Source organism: Siphateles boraxobius, unplaced genomic scaffold (genome assembly GCF_051911475.1).
Source record: "Siphateles boraxobius isolate OS27281-9 unplaced genomic scaffold, OSU_SipBor_1 29, whole genome shotgun sequence".
Lineage (NCBI taxonomy): Eukaryota > Metazoa > Chordata > Actinopteri > Cypriniformes > Leuciscidae > Siphateles > Siphateles boraxobius.
The window spans coordinates 20,757,501-20,775,005 of NW_027508908.1; the positions used below are offsets into that span (position 1 = coordinate 20,757,501).

Below are 17,505 nucleotides of genomic sequence, written 5' to 3' on the forward strand. Positions count from 1 at the left end.
ATAGCGAAAATGTATTTATATAATTAAATGTGTCACAATCCTTGTCAGACCACCTCAAAATGCATTTTCAGTGATCATATCACAGATGAATCCAATCATAATGAGTCTTGGATTTATGTCTTTAATGTGTTCAAGTGTTATCAGATCACAGAAAACAAATATTAATTATGGGTGTAAATGGGGACAATGTGGCGTCTCTTAATAAAGGGCACATTTAACTTAAATGCTGTATGGCACTAAGGAAACTTAGATTTAGCCAGCGGCATTTAGATGACATAAACCTTCGTTTGATTCTGCTGAGTGTATGTGGGTGTGTACATGTGGGTGAGAGTATATTTGAGTGCATCTGGGTGTATGTGATGGATAGAGAGCTATGAGTGGAAATAAAGGCATGAATATGGTTCAATACTACAGCTCTCTAATCTGGAAAAAGTATATATAAATATAGAGCTAAAGGGGGGGAGAATGGCCTTCCAACCACACACACACACACACACACACACTCGCACACGCACACACACACACACGCACACACACACACACACACACACACACACGCACACGCACACACGCACACACGCACACACACACACACACACACACACACACACACACACACACACACACACACACACACAAACACACACACACACACACACACGCACACGCACGCCTTTAATACTGAGCAGCTAAAATGTGGTGTACATAGAGATGAGCAGTGTGTGTGTGTGTCACACTGACAGTATAAACGCTTATGTGAAGTCATTCAGATTTTCTGTCTGATAAGTGTTGACCCATCAACAGTAAGACTCAATGACTCCAGTACACAAATGCAACAAATACACACACATTGTATTGCATAAAACTCTGCTCTTATGTAATAATCTTGTAAAACACTGACACATTTATTCTTAAATGAAGACCAAGACTACACTGAAAATCCCACAAAATCTGCGAAATAGCTACAGTTCAAGACTTAACATATCCCTTAGAGAATCTGTTCAGCACTGTTCAACATCAGCACAAAAACTGGATATTTATTTATTTAAGTTGTACTTGATTAAATTCCATAAGACAAATAAATTAAATATAAATTAAATAATGAAAATAAAAGTCTTGGTTATTAGTATCATGCACTGCCTCCTTGATTATCAATGACTGCTTGCAGCTTTTTGCAATAGTGTACAAGTCCTTCAATTGTCCTGAAGCTGGATCTCAACATCATTGAAACACTGTGGGGAGTAACTTGAACAGCATGCAATACACGGAAAGTGAAAAGCCCAAGTACCTGGGGGCTTTTTTCCAAGAACAGCGGGCAACTTCGATGCTCAGGACAAACCAGGGGCTGCAATCAGTCATTGATGCTCGAGGTGGCAACACTAGATGATAACCAAAGGTGTACAGTATGTATTCAATAGGACATTGTGTGTAAAATTGTTATATTGCCTCATGGGATATACTACCATTCAAAAGTTTGGGGACAGAAATAATTTAATATTTTTATTTAGCAAGGATGCATTAAATCGATCCAAAGTGAGAGTAATGATTTTTTTTTTATGCTACATAAGATTTGTACTTGCTACTTGAAAACGAAGATGGCTCCTGCTGCTGGCGAACAACGGTCTTTCGAGTCGGCTTTGGCCGCGACTCTGGAGGACTTGGAGTTAAGCTTTTCTTTGAGAAAAGAACAAAGAACGGCACTCAAGTCATTCTTAAAAAAGGAAGATGTGTTCGGAGTTTTGCCAACAGGATACGGCAAAAGTTTAATGTATCAACTAGCTCCGCTGGTGGGAAAACGCATGGGACTCACTCAGCCACAACCGTTCGTTGCTCTGGTTGGTTGTAGCGCTGTCCTATTGCATGCAGAGGGAATTTGAAAGACAACCGTTTATCCCGCCCCTTGGATTGATCCCTGCCAATGGTTAGTTCCCAGACCTAACATCTTGATGTGAGTCTGGCTTCCCAGGCTAGAAGTCTGGAGTAATGATGCTGAAAATTGCCATCAAAAGAATAAAGTACGTTTTAAAATAAATAAAATATTTTAAATTGGAAGAACATTTTTACAATATTACTGTTTTACTGTATTTTTAATCAAATAAATGCAAATTTTATGACAGTACTAAAATGCTATATAAATACAGACAAATTCTGCAAGTGGTATGTAAACATTTGGGCACAGCTGTATATATAGACCAAGAATGGAAAGAAAAGATGCGTTTGAGGTGAGCCATACCCTAGATGGTCCTCTGTAGATAGTGCGGAACTGATCCCAGGCCAGTGTCTGCTGGGCATCCAGAGTGGTTTCAGTCAACATCTGCAGAGAAAAACACACCAACACGACAGATCAACACACTCACAGAACCATAACAGCCCTGACACTAGTCACAACTTCCATCTTAACCACTTTAGAATGGTCACAGATAATCCTAAAAGTAATTAAGGATAACATTTTGGTAAAAATACACTAGCAACATATATAAACACATCAGAATGTCAATATGAAATATGAAGGGGCAAACCCTGCTGCCAGATATGGACTTGATAAATAGAAAAAAAAATAGAAAGCCACTTCTAAATAAACCCTTTAAGAATCAGAGGAGGAGTGCTAATCGCATCAAATATGACATTTTCATACACAAGCCAAAGATGTGCGCAAGACAAGTGATTAAAGCCTGATGGATGTGACATTTAAAAAAATTACATCAAAAGATAGCAATATCCAGCAGGAAGAAAACAAGTAGAAATACTGAAATACTTTGACGCTGAGTTTGCTTGCCAATGAATTGTTTATGTGGTCAAATACTGTAAGAATGTACATGGGAAATAAACATTATTTAATCTATAATAATCAATTTTTAATCATAAATGGCCCATATTTACAGCAGCATACTGTGGTTAATATGCTAAAATGATAGACAGGCACATCTAACATAGTGACACATTTACTTATTTAAAGACACGTTGCAGTGTCCTTCACACCAATCACATTCATTTCATCACTTGGTGTGGCTCAAATCAGCCTCAAGTGATCCAAAACCTCTCAGTCTCTGTCATCCTTCAATGACTTCTCTAGTACCAAAGGCATGAAGGCAAGCACACACCCTAAAGATATGCCAAACTCCACCCAGAACAGAGAGTGTTTTCAACAGAATGTTCCAGAAAAAAAAAAAATCAAGTGTATCCTTACTTTACCTCACCGAGCCTCTATATATAATCAGAATTTTGAGTGGCACAAAGGGCAAATGCTACTGTCACTGCCGAAGAATAAATGCAATTATTGTGCCCACCCTTCAGCAGAAAGAAGGAGATGAACGTTGTCACGCTGTTTCAGCTGTCTCTGTATGCGGGGCGCTGAGCTGGAGGACATCGATTTTGCGTGACAGTGTTGTGGAAAGGTAGGATAATTTGGTGGAGAGTTCATTAAAACCGTTATTTATGCATTACTTATTTAAATAAACCGATTACACAGTTTTTGACAGGCCAATGGCTTTTTTTTTTGCATAAATAAACTAACAGTAAAAAGCTAATTTTCTGCAACTTGAGACATCAGGAGGAGCCTTTGCAGCTAACAAGACAAAGGGACCTATCATACACCCGGCGCAAAGCAGCAACTGTTTTTTTTGCTAGTTTCAGCCCGACGATCATTTTCACGTTCTGCGCCATGTTGTTTAAATAGCAAATGCATTTGCGCCCATTTGTGTGCCCGTGGGCGTGCTAATCTGAAAATGAGGTGTGTTTCGGGCGCATTGTTGGAACGTTGCTATTTTGAGGCAACTGAAATAGACTCTAAAGCAGGGGTCGGCAACCTATTTGTCATAAAGTGCCATTTTTATACACCCCTCTCGCGCTTGCTTGCGTGCCAGCGATTAACCCTCCACGTGCCAGTGTTGGCACGCGTGCCTTAGGTTGCCGACCCCTGCTCTAAAGTCAATGGTGCAATATTATTTTTTGTTATTTAAAGGACACATTAGTAATATGTGCCAATAGGCGGGTGCACAACGCGCGTACACTCTGCCTATTACACACACAGGGACGTGCAACAGCACACAAACATGCCAAATATTAGAAATAAAAGGATTACCATGTAACAGGATTACAATGTTACGCCCAAAACACACCCACTACTCATTAAGAGAATAGAGACAACCCTTTTAGACCATGCACGCCAACTTTTTTTCCCGTCGTTAAACTAGCAAAAGTGGATTTGGACATGCCCTACAGTAAGTGCACTTGCGCCATGCGCTTTAGACCATGCGCTTAGATCGTTAAAATAGGACCCATTGTATTCAAAATCATTTAAAGAACGTCTAAACTATTTCTAAAGATCTGCCGTTTTCTCTTTCTTCTCGTGGCACTTACACTCAGCCCCTTCTAGACCTGAAGTGGCATGTGTTTTGGATTAAACAGAAAGTCTCTTGCAGCAAAGGAAGAGACCAAAAGACAACATCAGAAAAAAAAAAAAAAAAACAGCAAGAGTACCATAACTGAGAGTTGAGCCCCCATCATGTTTCCATCAGTGACAAACAAACACGCCTGCTTCTCACTTACAGGTACCTATGTCATGCAACAAAAGTAAGAAAACATTGTACTGCACCTCATTTGGGTCAGGGAAGCTTACAAAAATCGTTAAAAAAATATTTCTGAGAATTCGTTGGTGGCTATACTACATATACATCAATTTTACTCATTAGTTTAGGAACATGGGCTCATTGGAAAAATGTGTCTCTACCTACATTTTTGAAAAGCTTCAAAAAATACAATAAACACCATTCACTGTCGCTTCTGACAGCCATGAACGTTTTGTGAAAATTACCAAAATTGCTGTAGCTGGCAGGCAATAAAAAAAAATAAAAAAAAAACATTGGGGGGGAAAGAGTTAAAAAAAAAATAGATCTACATCTAAAATCTAAATTCAATCAAACACACAAAAAAATCACTGGCAGTTAAACACCAACAACTTTTATTTATTTTTGCACAAATTGATTACGGTCGCAGATCAACAGTTAATAAAGATGTATTATTGTGCAGTTCCTTGCACAATACTACAAAATGGCCTTAAAACATTTGGTACACACTCAAAAGAACTCAAAGACGCAAGCTACAATGACATGGTTTGTTGTGTACGTGGTATTTTATTTTTAAACGTGATAGAGCGTTAACCTTTTAGCACCAATCATCGGAATTTTCTTTTCTGAACTGCTGTGATTCATACAACAACCAATGTTTTTAGTACCACTCACTATAAAATTTCACATTGAAAATGCTTAAAATACACAAAGCAACGTAATATCGTTTTGCAGAAATGTTGCCACGGGCATGTTGTTCCAAAGAACTTGAGTTAAAATAATGCAATAAAAAATTTAAATGAAATCATGCCTCAAAAACCTTACATAAATAATTGTATCATATTTTATCCTAATTATAATTTTTCCTATTACAATAACAGTTGAGCTTTAGGGTTAGGTTTAGGTTGTACAATTTTGTATGACCCAACTCGTATGATTTTGCCATCTTGTACAAATTATTATGACTTTTCATGAGACTGGGTTGAAATTAAAAACAGTATGACGGAGCACAACAAACTGGAACAGAATACAGGTAACTGAGACACGTTATTCAAAATTTGACTACTTTTAACTTCAGATAAAGTCTTAAAAATATGGTGCTAATGACCCAACAATTAAAAAAGGGCAGAGTCTGGCAAACAAGGCTGAAAGCATTGCTCTGGGCTGCATTTTATATTGACAGGCTTACAGTAGGTTCAATAACACATATATAAAACAAACAATATATATATTGACTTCTAAAGGCACTGTTTTGTTTGTGACAAAATATCTTTGAATTATCTTTATTTGGGGGATATTTCTCAGCAAATGAATTGATTAATTCATTCATCTGCATATAATGTAATTCATTTAATTAATTTTTTAATATATTTGTTTGTCTGTAATTTTCATATGGGTAGGAGTAAATTCTTGCATTTCAATTTTTATCTATGCATTTAAAAAGCAGTTTCTGCTGCAGAAGGACTGCATTCAAAGGTGAAAAGGAGAGAAAAATGCAGTTCCTATGTGTCTTCCTGTCAGCCTTGTTATCATTAGCATGCAGGAGTTCTGAAGCGTTACGTGTTAATTAAAGCGAAAGTCTCCACAGGTATAATTCCATGCGTTAGCAGCTTCCTGAAACCTTAGAAGTGAAGAAAAGTGCTGAATTTGGCCTGTTACAGATAACAGAGTGCTTAGTGATGCTAATGACTGAGGGTTTATTGGAGGATGGAGATGACGAAGGGATGCTGGAGAAGAGGAATAGGTCAAAAGGTTCATGTCACTTCCTGTCTTGTCTTTAAGGCTCACTGTCACATTGCATAAAACACCAAGTCCCTTGACAGACAAGCAATGAATGCTCAATGGGGGGGGAGAGAGAGAGAGAGAGAGAGAGAGAGAGAGAGAGAGAGAGAGAGAGAGAGAGAGAGAGAGAGAGAGAGAGAGAGAGAGAGAGAGAGAGAGAGAGAGAGAGAGAGAGAGAGAGAGAGATGAGAGATGGAAATGGGATGAAAGAGACAGACAGAAAGAAAAAGACAGACAGATAGCTAGGCAGGACTTCAGTTTCATTTCTCCATTCCAACCAGTAAACAAAAGCATGAAAAGAAGAGAATGAGTTTAATGCAATCATAAGCCAGCTAATTTGCTTTGAACCAGCAGGGAAAAAGCCATTTACGTTTCATGGACGAATGAACACACAAAAGACAGAGTGGAAGAGAGCTATGCTTCTCCTTCTAGCTAAAGTAGAGCAAAGGTGCACTCTAAAAGTTATAGAAAAACGAAAATGCTTTACGACATTAAAACATAGTTTATTGTAAATGTGTAACACCAATTAACTCTTTTCCCTCCACTGACAGAATTTTCTGTAATTTATGACACAAGGCTTCCATGTTTTCACTGTTTCGTTGTAGGGGGAGCTATTACGCATCTTCTGAAATAGTACAGAATCTTCGGATCCAAATGCAAACGAAGAAGCAGAAACAAGCTTACGTACATGTGAGCTAATCCAATAATCAAAGATTAAACAGCATATATTATAAATCAAAATTGCTTAAAGTTTCCGCATGACATGTTAAACCCACGAAGAAGTAAAGACTGTGCAAGCTTTGGGACTGTTGATGGACTCCATCTACTCCATCTACTGTATGTTTTGATCTTTCTGAATTCAAATATGTGCCTAGTCTTTGACAAAAACGCAATTTTCTCAGCTTTTTGTTTTATTTTATACGTGCATTTTATGAAACTTACCCACATTCATGTGTGGATAAAAAAGAATGCATGCAGTTAAAATAACATGTTTTTTTATTTTTGTTTAAAACAACAGGCTCTTTTCTTTCTTTTGATATATTGGATGTTCAGATATTCATATAACAAAATATTTTGGGGGCCTTGAACGTTTTGTGAAAATGATCAAAAATGCTGGAGCTGGCAGGCAACTTAAAAAAAATAAAATCTACATCTACATCTAAAATCTAAATTCAATTAAACTGAAAAAAGTTTGTGGCTAAATGAGTTGACCATACACACATAAAATATTTAAAGCAGCACATTTCTTTCACCTCACATAAGATTTAACCATCATTTATCAAATCTATTCTAGTTGTAGAAAGTAATTCCACTCACTTACCTTTCTCCCATGAGCCTCTTCCACATTCCCACGATGACCGGATGTCACTTTGGTCTGAAACACACGAGGTAACAGTTGAAATGTGATTGACAAAATATGACAGTAGTGTAGAGATATAGATATATAGGCTCAAATTCAGCTTTGTTGTAATAATTTCCAAACTACCGTCATCTTGTCATAAGAATGTGAAATAATCTTTCATGAGGGTCTGCAGGGGTCTTCTCTATGATATAATTTGCTGTTTTATGTTTTTTTTTTGCCCTCATGTGTCTGCAATGTTGGTCGCACACCATATGATATTTGATCGTTGATTTTCCAGACAAACATTTTTACAATATATTATTCTAAAACCAGGTCTACACCGGATGCAACAATTGTAGTGTTGCACAGCAACAGTTTGAGGCAGTCAAAGCGATCGTTGCAAATCCATTTGCTCTTTGTGTCAGAAGCAGCACAAGCACTTGAAGTACGTCAGAAATAGAACAGGCATTGGTTTGCTGTCAGAAATATGTGGCACTGCGCCGCATCCAGTGTAGACAGCATCACTGAGTATAATGGCTTCTATATGCTTTTGTTGCGTCTGGGGTAGACATGGTCTAAGACATAAAACAGAAGATTATATCATAATAAACTACTCAAAACATTTTCAAGAATTTTATTCTCTTGATTTCTTAATTGTGATATTAAGACAATATCATCCTGCTTTGTTTTACATTCTTCTGAATATAATAATAATAATCATAATAAAGGTGATTAAAACACAGAAACACAGAAATTAAAAAAATATGCATACATCAGATATGCATTGCATGTCTGAAATGCATTTTTAATTAATTATTGAATAAATTACTATGATGGTATCGTGTCATTGACAAAGTACTCCTGCACTTTTTGCTTACATTAACCTTTATGCTTTCATTTAAGTTACAGAAGTATAAGTTCTCTGTTGAGGTGCAGTGCAGAATCAATCAACATTCAATCAGGGTAAAGGAAGCCTTGTTTTGCTTATACTCTAATCACACTGGTTGGGCATATATTTTTTGTCTTCCAAAAGAATCACCGTGGCAACACCTCTGTCATTAGGGATACTAACATAGCTCTCTTTTGTGCCTGCAGCCGTCAGCCACCTGTAGTTACGACTAATACAGACGCATGCTGAGAAACCCATTTGCATGCCATTTACATACACCACAGCCACATAAGAGAGTTCCAATTAGCGTGGATAATGCATACACCCGGTACGCATATAAAAGTACTTAAAAACCATATCACCTTGGATGTGAACTCACTGTAGTCCCAAAGAGTGTATGACAGAAAGATACAATGGTGAATAGAAACATGATCGAAAGACCTTTCTTCAAAGTTAAAGGAGGTTGTTCTATGCTGATATTATTATGATGGGCTCATGATAGATTGTTTGTTCATGTCTCTTTTTATCTATCAATGTTTCAGTCTCAGTTAAAATGAACAAACAGATCAAATGGAGTGTTGGAAAAAATAGTTCACCTAAACAAATGATTTACTCACCATCATGCTGTTTCAAGCACAACAGTTCATAAATCAAAAAACATCAACAACCACATAAAGTAAAAAAGCAGTCAATATGAATGATGTGCTTTGGGGAAGATTTTCACTAAATTACATTACTGTCTCGTATGCACACAAAGCTATTGTATGGCTTAATATCGTATGGATTCAGACTTGGAATATAGGGCAAAATTTCTATGGAGTACTTTCTTCCAACTTCATGGTGGGGTTTTTTTTTTGTCCGTTCTGGGACTGGCCTTTTTGCTTGACTGATGTGGGCTGTATGGCTGTACAGTATGGTGATTGTTTAAAAAAAATATTTTATTGTTTTTCATAGAAAAAATGGCATTGGAAGGACATGAGGGTGAGTAAAATATGACAGAAGTATTATATTTGGGTGAAGACTGATTGTGACTGACCTGTGCCAGAGAAGCGGAGCGTGATCGGGAGCTCTCTGCGCTGGGTCTGTCGGCTGGCCTCGAGCCCTGGTTGGATGTGCATTTGTAGCAGCTCCATGAGTACTGCCTCTCGCTCAAAACACCAGCCTCTTTACGCTGAAGACACTGGCAATGGTACAGATGCCCACAGCTACACATGAAACAAGAGTTCAGGATGACAATACTCCAGGTTTGTTTGTGTTGTAAGTTTGGGCAGAGTGTTACAACAGCTTGCTTAGGCTAGAAATATGTGACATAAATAAGGCATGAGCGCATATCACGGCAACTATCTTTACTATAGTTTCTTTACTGTAGATTTTGAACCAATCTGCAGTCAAATGCTTCGAACAAACATAATCCTCTGATGCAATCCAGAACGCCATTAAAATAAAATCATGCTTATATCATCCACTTGTTTACAACGATGGTATCCATCTGAAGTCTGTACAGAGATCCAAATGAGCCGTGTGAACTAGACACGTTCTAATTTATATCTAATTAATAATTACAGCATATAAAATGTAATCAAAATGACTGAATTAACATTTGTTATATAAAAAAAATTTATTCAAAAGGTTGTTTTATCAAAAGGCATTCTACTGACTTCCCGCAGTGTGCAGATGATATGTGTGTGTGTGTACCTGAAGATGATGATCTCTTCCTCGCTCTCCTGACGTCTTTTGTACTGCTGTAAGCAGATGTTGCAGTGGTCCTGTCTTGGGTGGAGCCCTCTACTGACTGCCTTACGCAGATGTGACAGAGACCAGTGAAGATCAGAGTTCAACAGATTGGTAGTTGTCTCCAACAACGTCTGATGGAAAGAAAGGAAAAAGCAAGTAAACCATTGAAAAGGTCTTTAAAAAATGTCATGGAGCAGAGGTCAGCACACGTGCTCCAGACACATTGAGCGGTCCTGCACCTTCAGATGATGCAGGTTTGAGTCCAGTCTGTGATGGAATTGGAAGAATGGAAAACAGAGAATTAGAGAATATAAATAAGGGGAAAAGAGAAAAGAGCACTTGAATAATAGTGTGAGTCACAGCATAAATGCTTAGCACACTGTGCACTGCAAAGAATGTCACATGCTTTATTTCAACTAAAATATTGAAATTTTTCCAATTATAGTACAATCATTGCATATTATAGATCCATATGAATCAAGCCGTTTAACTCAAGTCTTTTGAAGAGACAAATATTTTGTATGATGAACAGATTTCATTTAGGCTTTTTTTCACAAATGTTGGTAAACAAACATGCATACATCAAGCCATTGCACATCAAATATGACAGACACGGTAATCTTATGAGTTTGAAATAACATGAGAGTAAGTGAATGAGGACAGAATTTTTACTTTTGGGTAAACTATCCATTTAAGTAAACTTCACAAAAGCTAGAGTACCTACATATATGCACACTCAGAACTTTGCAGAATCTTTAGTATATTTCTGCAGAATTGGAACATGTATCGAAGTTCTACACATCCCTCACACGTTTTCGTGTTTGTTTATTAAATAGTTTGGCATATTGGTTATGCTTTCAGCCTCTGATACTGATAAGTGTCTAATATTAAAAAAAATATCAATTTAACACATTAAAGTTCAAGTATTGTTCAAGTTATGCGTCAACCTCCTGTTTCAGTTTATTGAGAGGAGGGAACCCATTTGATCTCATAAGCACAGTCCACAGGCAATGGAAGAATTTTTCCATTATGTATGAAGTTATTGCCACTGAAACCAATGGGGTATGTACAACGAATCAGAATATAAAGACAAGCAAATGCCTTTTCAACTCTGTTAAATATTTATTTTCTATCACAACCAAATAACATGAAATTTGTGAAATTGATTAACATTTGAGCTTGACACTAAAATTGGTTCAGTTTATTTCCAAGAGTGGAAGAATTTCCTCAATTTACAGTCTCTATACCAGAGGCAATGTGTTTTAGCAAGGTCATATAAAAGACTAAGAAGTAGGAGAGTGGGAAAGGGGGGGGGGGGGGGGGTTTGATGTATGTTATTTCATTTTGATGTTTGTGCAGCTTTTTGATGAGAGTATTACACGCACAACAGAAAATATACTAGCCTGCAAATACAGTTTAAAAAGCACATTTAACCCCCACAGACATTTCTGAGGATTGGAGAGAACGTACATTTCAAAATATTTCATCAGCTATGTGGGCAATTCACAAAGTAAGCATATTGAAATGTATGCAAGGAAAAGCTTTCCTAAGCGATTGTTGATAAATGTGTGCATTTATGCGTGTAATTTATGTCTCAATTTTGTGAGGGGAAAAGGGGAAAATTTGTGTGTGTGAGGGGGGAATCAGGTGTTATTCTCAACCCTTCCTCGCTATTTCCTTTGAATGACAAGCTGTAAATTCCCATTGGTCATGGAAGGGAGAGTGCAAACACATGCTGACACACAGTTACTTTCACAGACAAACTGAAAGACCACATAACCATATACCATATCTGGTGATAGTTTAAACAGACAGAGAAAGTAAAAGAAAGAAAGAAAATTACACAAAATCCCTTAAATTATTAACGTAACGTAAATTAGTTGATTGGAAGTAAAACTAACTTTTGATGGTGTAATTTAAACTGTTTGCTTAATATAATATGTAACTATTTTTTTTGACAGCCATGTTGTTTTGCTGCCACAAGACTGTGGTTGAAACGCTCAAAAATGTCATAAAATTGGTAAGTAATTTTACAAACAAGTTTGAATTTAGTGTAAATACAGTTGACATATTTGTATATGATATAATAAAATTGAAGTTAACTGACTAACATCGGTTTTGTTGAATATTTGTTTTATTTTTAAAGGCAGCTCGGGGACATCAGGACCTAATGGATAAAGTCATTAATGGATGCCTTATTTTTAACATGTGTATTCTTTTAAATACTAAATATTTATATAAATATTACAATAAAGACTTTGTTCATGTTGTATATCATTGCGACAAGATAAAGTGTCAATCAATGGACATTTTGTTATAATGTTTATATTGCAGCGTGTAAATATATCTACGCACAGTTCAGTGGGTTGATTGCTTAGACACGTTAGAGTGATGAGCATGGATACATGGAAAAAATAAAGATCGGAAGTGCTTAATACTTCTAAACACAGTAAACTGCCTATCAGCATATGTGTCGAAAATACCCATTTTGACAAAGTATTCGCATAAACATGCTGGAGAAAATCAGACGTGTATCAGTATATTAGATCTGTGCATTAGGTCTTAAAGTGACAGCAGCCTAATACTGTATACCTGCTACTGTCTGCCCCCTTAATAAAGTGGTTCTCAAAGTGTGGGGCAGCAGAAAAAACAAAAACAAAAACAAAAAAACAGCCGTTGCAACAACATTCAAGTGAAAAATATCCTTTCTGAGAGTTAATCGATAATCAATACTGAGTGTTCGCTGGACGCACAGATGAATTGATTGTAATATTTAATTCAGCTACAACAAGTTAATTCTATTAACTGATCCAAGTATTTATAATTAATTATAATGAGTTATAATTATTAATATTTCCCTTTTGAGCTAATTTGCTACACTGTTAAACACAGAAATGAAATCTTTGAACACCAGAGTGTCTGCCTTTTACATATCAAAATGCATCAGATCAATCCAAAACAATGGTAGACGGACTTACACAACGGTTGTACACAACATAGGTTGTAAACATGATATAGAAATATGCAGTTGAACAATGTTTGATTAAACATTGTTCAACTGCATATTTCTATATCATGTTTACAACCTATGTATGTGACTAATATGCCCAGAGATACATCAGTTGTGTAATTGTTATAACTATTGAATGGTTTTATGGACGTGTTTGATATCAGCGTGAATGTCTTCACATCTCCTTAATCTTTGTGAATCAAATCTGTGTAAAATGTATCATATTAATATAATAGAAATCATGTCTTAATTGTACTCTGCTAAGAGTGGGAAATGGGACTTATCAGATAACAAGTAATTTATGGTGAGAGGAAGAGAAACATTTACACCCTGAAATAAAGTCAGTGTCTAATTGGTCAGAACTCCTCCAGGAGTCTGGACAAAAGTTTCAGTTTAAAAACGCAGGACAGAGAGACAACGGCAGATTTGGGAGATGAAAATGGGATAAGTCCGAGCAGCTTCATTCAAGCCATCCAATCTCGTCTCATTTACTTTTCATTCTTTTCTATGAATATAGCATTATATAAAGGAGTCATTAACGTTAGTTCGCGAATCGGACGTGTCATTAACGGACCAAGGCACACGTTGTGTGATTATACAGGAAGTTTAGGACATCACACAAAATTTGTGTCAACACAGAAAACATTTCATCACTGGATAGATTTTTTTTGTTTATTGAAAGTGTGGTTTATGTCATCTGAATGTTTGAAACGCTTTTCAGAGAAGATAAGGCAACGTTATTTTAGCACAATTCACAACCAATGGTAGTTCAGAAAAAAAAAAAAAAAACGTCATGAACGTCTTCCGTTCATGTAGAATGCGGCCTGTTATTTCTTGATAACGGACCGCAGCTAACTTAAATATAACACACCGTTGCCATGAAAAACAGACCGTTGCCATGGATTCTAACCGTAGAGACGGAACGGACTATTTTCTTTAGCGGAAGCAATACAATCGTTTTTAAATCAATAAACTCCTTTTTGGATCAATATTTTTTGTAAAATTATTGATTTATTTGGTAGGTAGCCATGTAATAAGCGGGATAATGTAGAGCGAGGCAGTTGTTATAGCGAATACAACCCCTTCAGGCTGACTAACTAGGACCCCGACGCGAATCGAAGCTCGCTCTACATTATCCCTTAACGTCACATAAGTTATATATCGCAGAAAAAAAAATTTATTTTAAATATCGCAATGTCATTTTTTACCAGTGTCGTGCAGCCCTAATACAAATGCTGTTAATGCTTGTTTACAGTAAGTTAGACGGCTAGCTAGCTAACGTCACTTACTTGTCAGCCAGGTTGGGTTGCCCCCGACAGACGCCACAGAGCATGACTCCGTCTCCATAAATAATTTTAACCTATAATTTTAATTTAAATAATCCCGTTTTAATTTGTATGGTGCTGTTGGTGTAAGGTGACTTGTTTTTGGAGCTTTTCCAGGCGCTTGGCTGGGCTCCGGAGCCTGAAGAAACATCACTCTCCACTCCAGTCTCCACTGTTCTTGAGTCAGGTAAAAATGTTTACACTCCTGATTGGCCAATCAAAGCATTCTGAGCTGGACGTTGGTTCGGAGGATTGTGGGGGAAAATATGTGTTCGTTTCAAATCGGTAAAATTAAATCTGTAAAATCAACGTAATGAGTGACACAACGTGAAGAAACATGCGATTTTATTTTGTTTGAAATGTAACTTGTCCAGTGGGACAACTAATTTTCTTTTCCACTTGTCCTACAAAAAAATCCACTTGTCCCGGACAAACGTTAATGTCGAGCCCTGGAATCTATGATGCCATATATCTGAACAAGATGCACAGGACCTCCAGCAGAAAAATAGGACTACAACATTAAAGATCCAGCAGTATATTTAATCCTACACATGGGGTACTTCTTGTATGCCTGTGCGCACTAAACCATCTGGTGGGTTTGCTGCCAAAAAGCTATTTTTTTCAGTTTAATCTGACCATAGAACCGCATCCTGTTGAAGTTCCAGTTGTGTCTGGCAACTGAGTATGATGGAGTTTGTTTTTTGGTAGGAGTAGGGATGGGACGGTATGAAAATTTCATATCACGATTATAGTGACCGAAATTATCGTGATTATCAATATTATCACGGTTTTAGTTGAAACAAGATGAAAGTGTTAAAGAACTGATGCTCACATTGAAAACATTTCAACAAGTTTTATATTTGAGAATCAACAAACAACAAATAAAACGAGCAGCTCTATGCACTTTTTAAATCAAGATTCTATTCTGTGGCATTTCCTTCCTTATAATGACCGTCGTTAATAGCAACGCATTATAACTCAGCGCACATCCATGTATCACAACGGACACGCGCTCTCATTTCATTCAAATACAACTTGTCATCTTGAGTCTCCGTTTTTGATTGTATGTAAAATGAAATCAGAGTTGATTTATTGTTTACAGAATTTGATAATATTGTTGTGATCATCTTGTCTGGACCAGTTTTGTACGCTGTACAAAATGGATTTAACAGGTAAGAATAGAGACATTAATCTATATTCAATATGTCCCTGTAATTATGTGGTAAAAAAAACTTGGTGTAATAAGTGTACAATGAATATACATTATCATCTCTTAAATGTCACTCTTAATAGTCTTGTTTGAACTTGTTCGTTCGTCTTTGGCTCAAAGCCACTTATTGCTGCGAACTTTTCTTCGCGGAAGCTTCAAGTTTATTTCAAGGGAGTGAGATAAAATATTTCAACTCAAAACAATATTTTGTGCCCAATTATTTCCCAGACGAAGTTTTAGTATTGAGGTCAAAGTTAACTTGCCTTGTGTTCGCTACAACAGTGTGTTATGGTCACACAAGACGACTCGGCAGATTTGAAGTATCACAGCGACTTTTTTTGAGCATGTTCTGCAGACAGAGTGACCATCCTCGATTAAGTTTCCCTCAGGATTTTTGTAAATGCCAAAATATGACCACACCTCAGATTTGGTCCTCTTAAAAGGCTGAAAAATCTCCCGAACACGGTCACTGCGGCCGCCATTCCTTCTCGAATAAAAAGAAAAAAACAACATTGCGCGCCTGCGTCAGACTGTTGCTGGCTGGACAGGATTTATAGAGTTATTAAAATCACGATAATCAAACACGGTTTTAATGATAATTGAATTTTAAACGATATTACTAACCGTCAGTACATTTTATCGTGGTTTATAGTGAAACCGGTAATCGTCCCATCCCTAGGTAGGAGAAAAGGATTTTTCTTGAAACCTCTTCAAACTATCCTCTTCGCTGTACAGTAAGACAATATAGACACGTGTCATCATCTATGCAGATTCGTAACATTTCCTGTTGATTGGAACTTCTTAATTATTGCCCTGATGGTGGAAATGGGAATGTTCAATGCTTTAGCAATTTTCTTACAGCCACTTTCTATTTTGTGAAGATTTGCTCAACAATCTTTTGCTGCACATCAGAAATGTATTCTTTGTTTTTACTCATTGTGATGGGTGATTAAGGGAATTTGGCCTTCGTGTTACCTCATATTTATGCTCCTATGAAACAGGAAGTCAGGCTTGACAAGTTTATGTTATGTTCCTAATTGTAAATATGAAGGGAAATATACTTCAGAGATATTTTACTCATAAGAATTCCAATACTGTGGCCAACGTGTATTGGAGAAACAATATTTATTTCATAATTTTAATGAAAGATCAAAAGGATTAAAAATGCAGATTTATTTTCACAGCATTCTTTGAACATATTTACCAGGGGTGCCAGTAATTCTGACCACGACTGTATGCGTGCGTGCCACTGATAACCATAATGTGACCTGAGAAGTCCAGGGAGCACTTCAATTGTGCACTTGTTAATTAATGAAGAAACAGCCATTAATGAGTTCTCATAACACTCCACCCTTAAATGACCTGATTAAAGCAGCAGTGAGGATAAGCTGGAATTCGTAAAGTTCGATAGTTCTTCTGAAGCACGTCACTCTCTAAAACGAAATTACGAGGGATTGAGAAAGTATTTAGGTATGCGTGTGCGATGGATCAATGTGTTGTTTTTATAAATATTGCTAAAACATTTCCTGGTCCCTACTCTCTTATTAGTTGTATGTAGAGATGCACAGATTAAGTAGGTACATTTATTGCAATTGTATTAGCTTTTTTGTGCCAATAATATAATCAATAGATACCAAGCCAATTTATT

General features: G+C 36.8%; 1 protein-coding gene across 1 annotated transcript in view; it reads right to left on the reverse strand.

Annotated features, from left to right (window-relative positions):
* The window catches only part of vps8 (VPS8 subunit of CORVET complex), a 138,627-nt gene that overhangs the window by 14,870 nt on the left and 106,252 nt on the right, over positions 1 to 17,505 (reverse strand). The window contains exons 41-44 of the mRNA XM_077246890.1: positions 10,274 to 10,443; positions 9,615 to 9,783; positions 7,669 to 7,722; positions 2,234 to 2,314 (exon numbers count right to left, since the gene is read on the reverse strand). Coding sequence (XP_077103005.1) covers positions 2,234 to 2,314; positions 7,669 to 7,722; positions 9,615 to 9,783; positions 10,274 to 10,443 — 474 coding nt within the window. The remainder of the gene's footprint in view (positions 1 to 2,233; positions 2,315 to 7,668; positions 7,723 to 9,614; positions 9,784 to 10,273; positions 10,444 to 17,505) is intronic.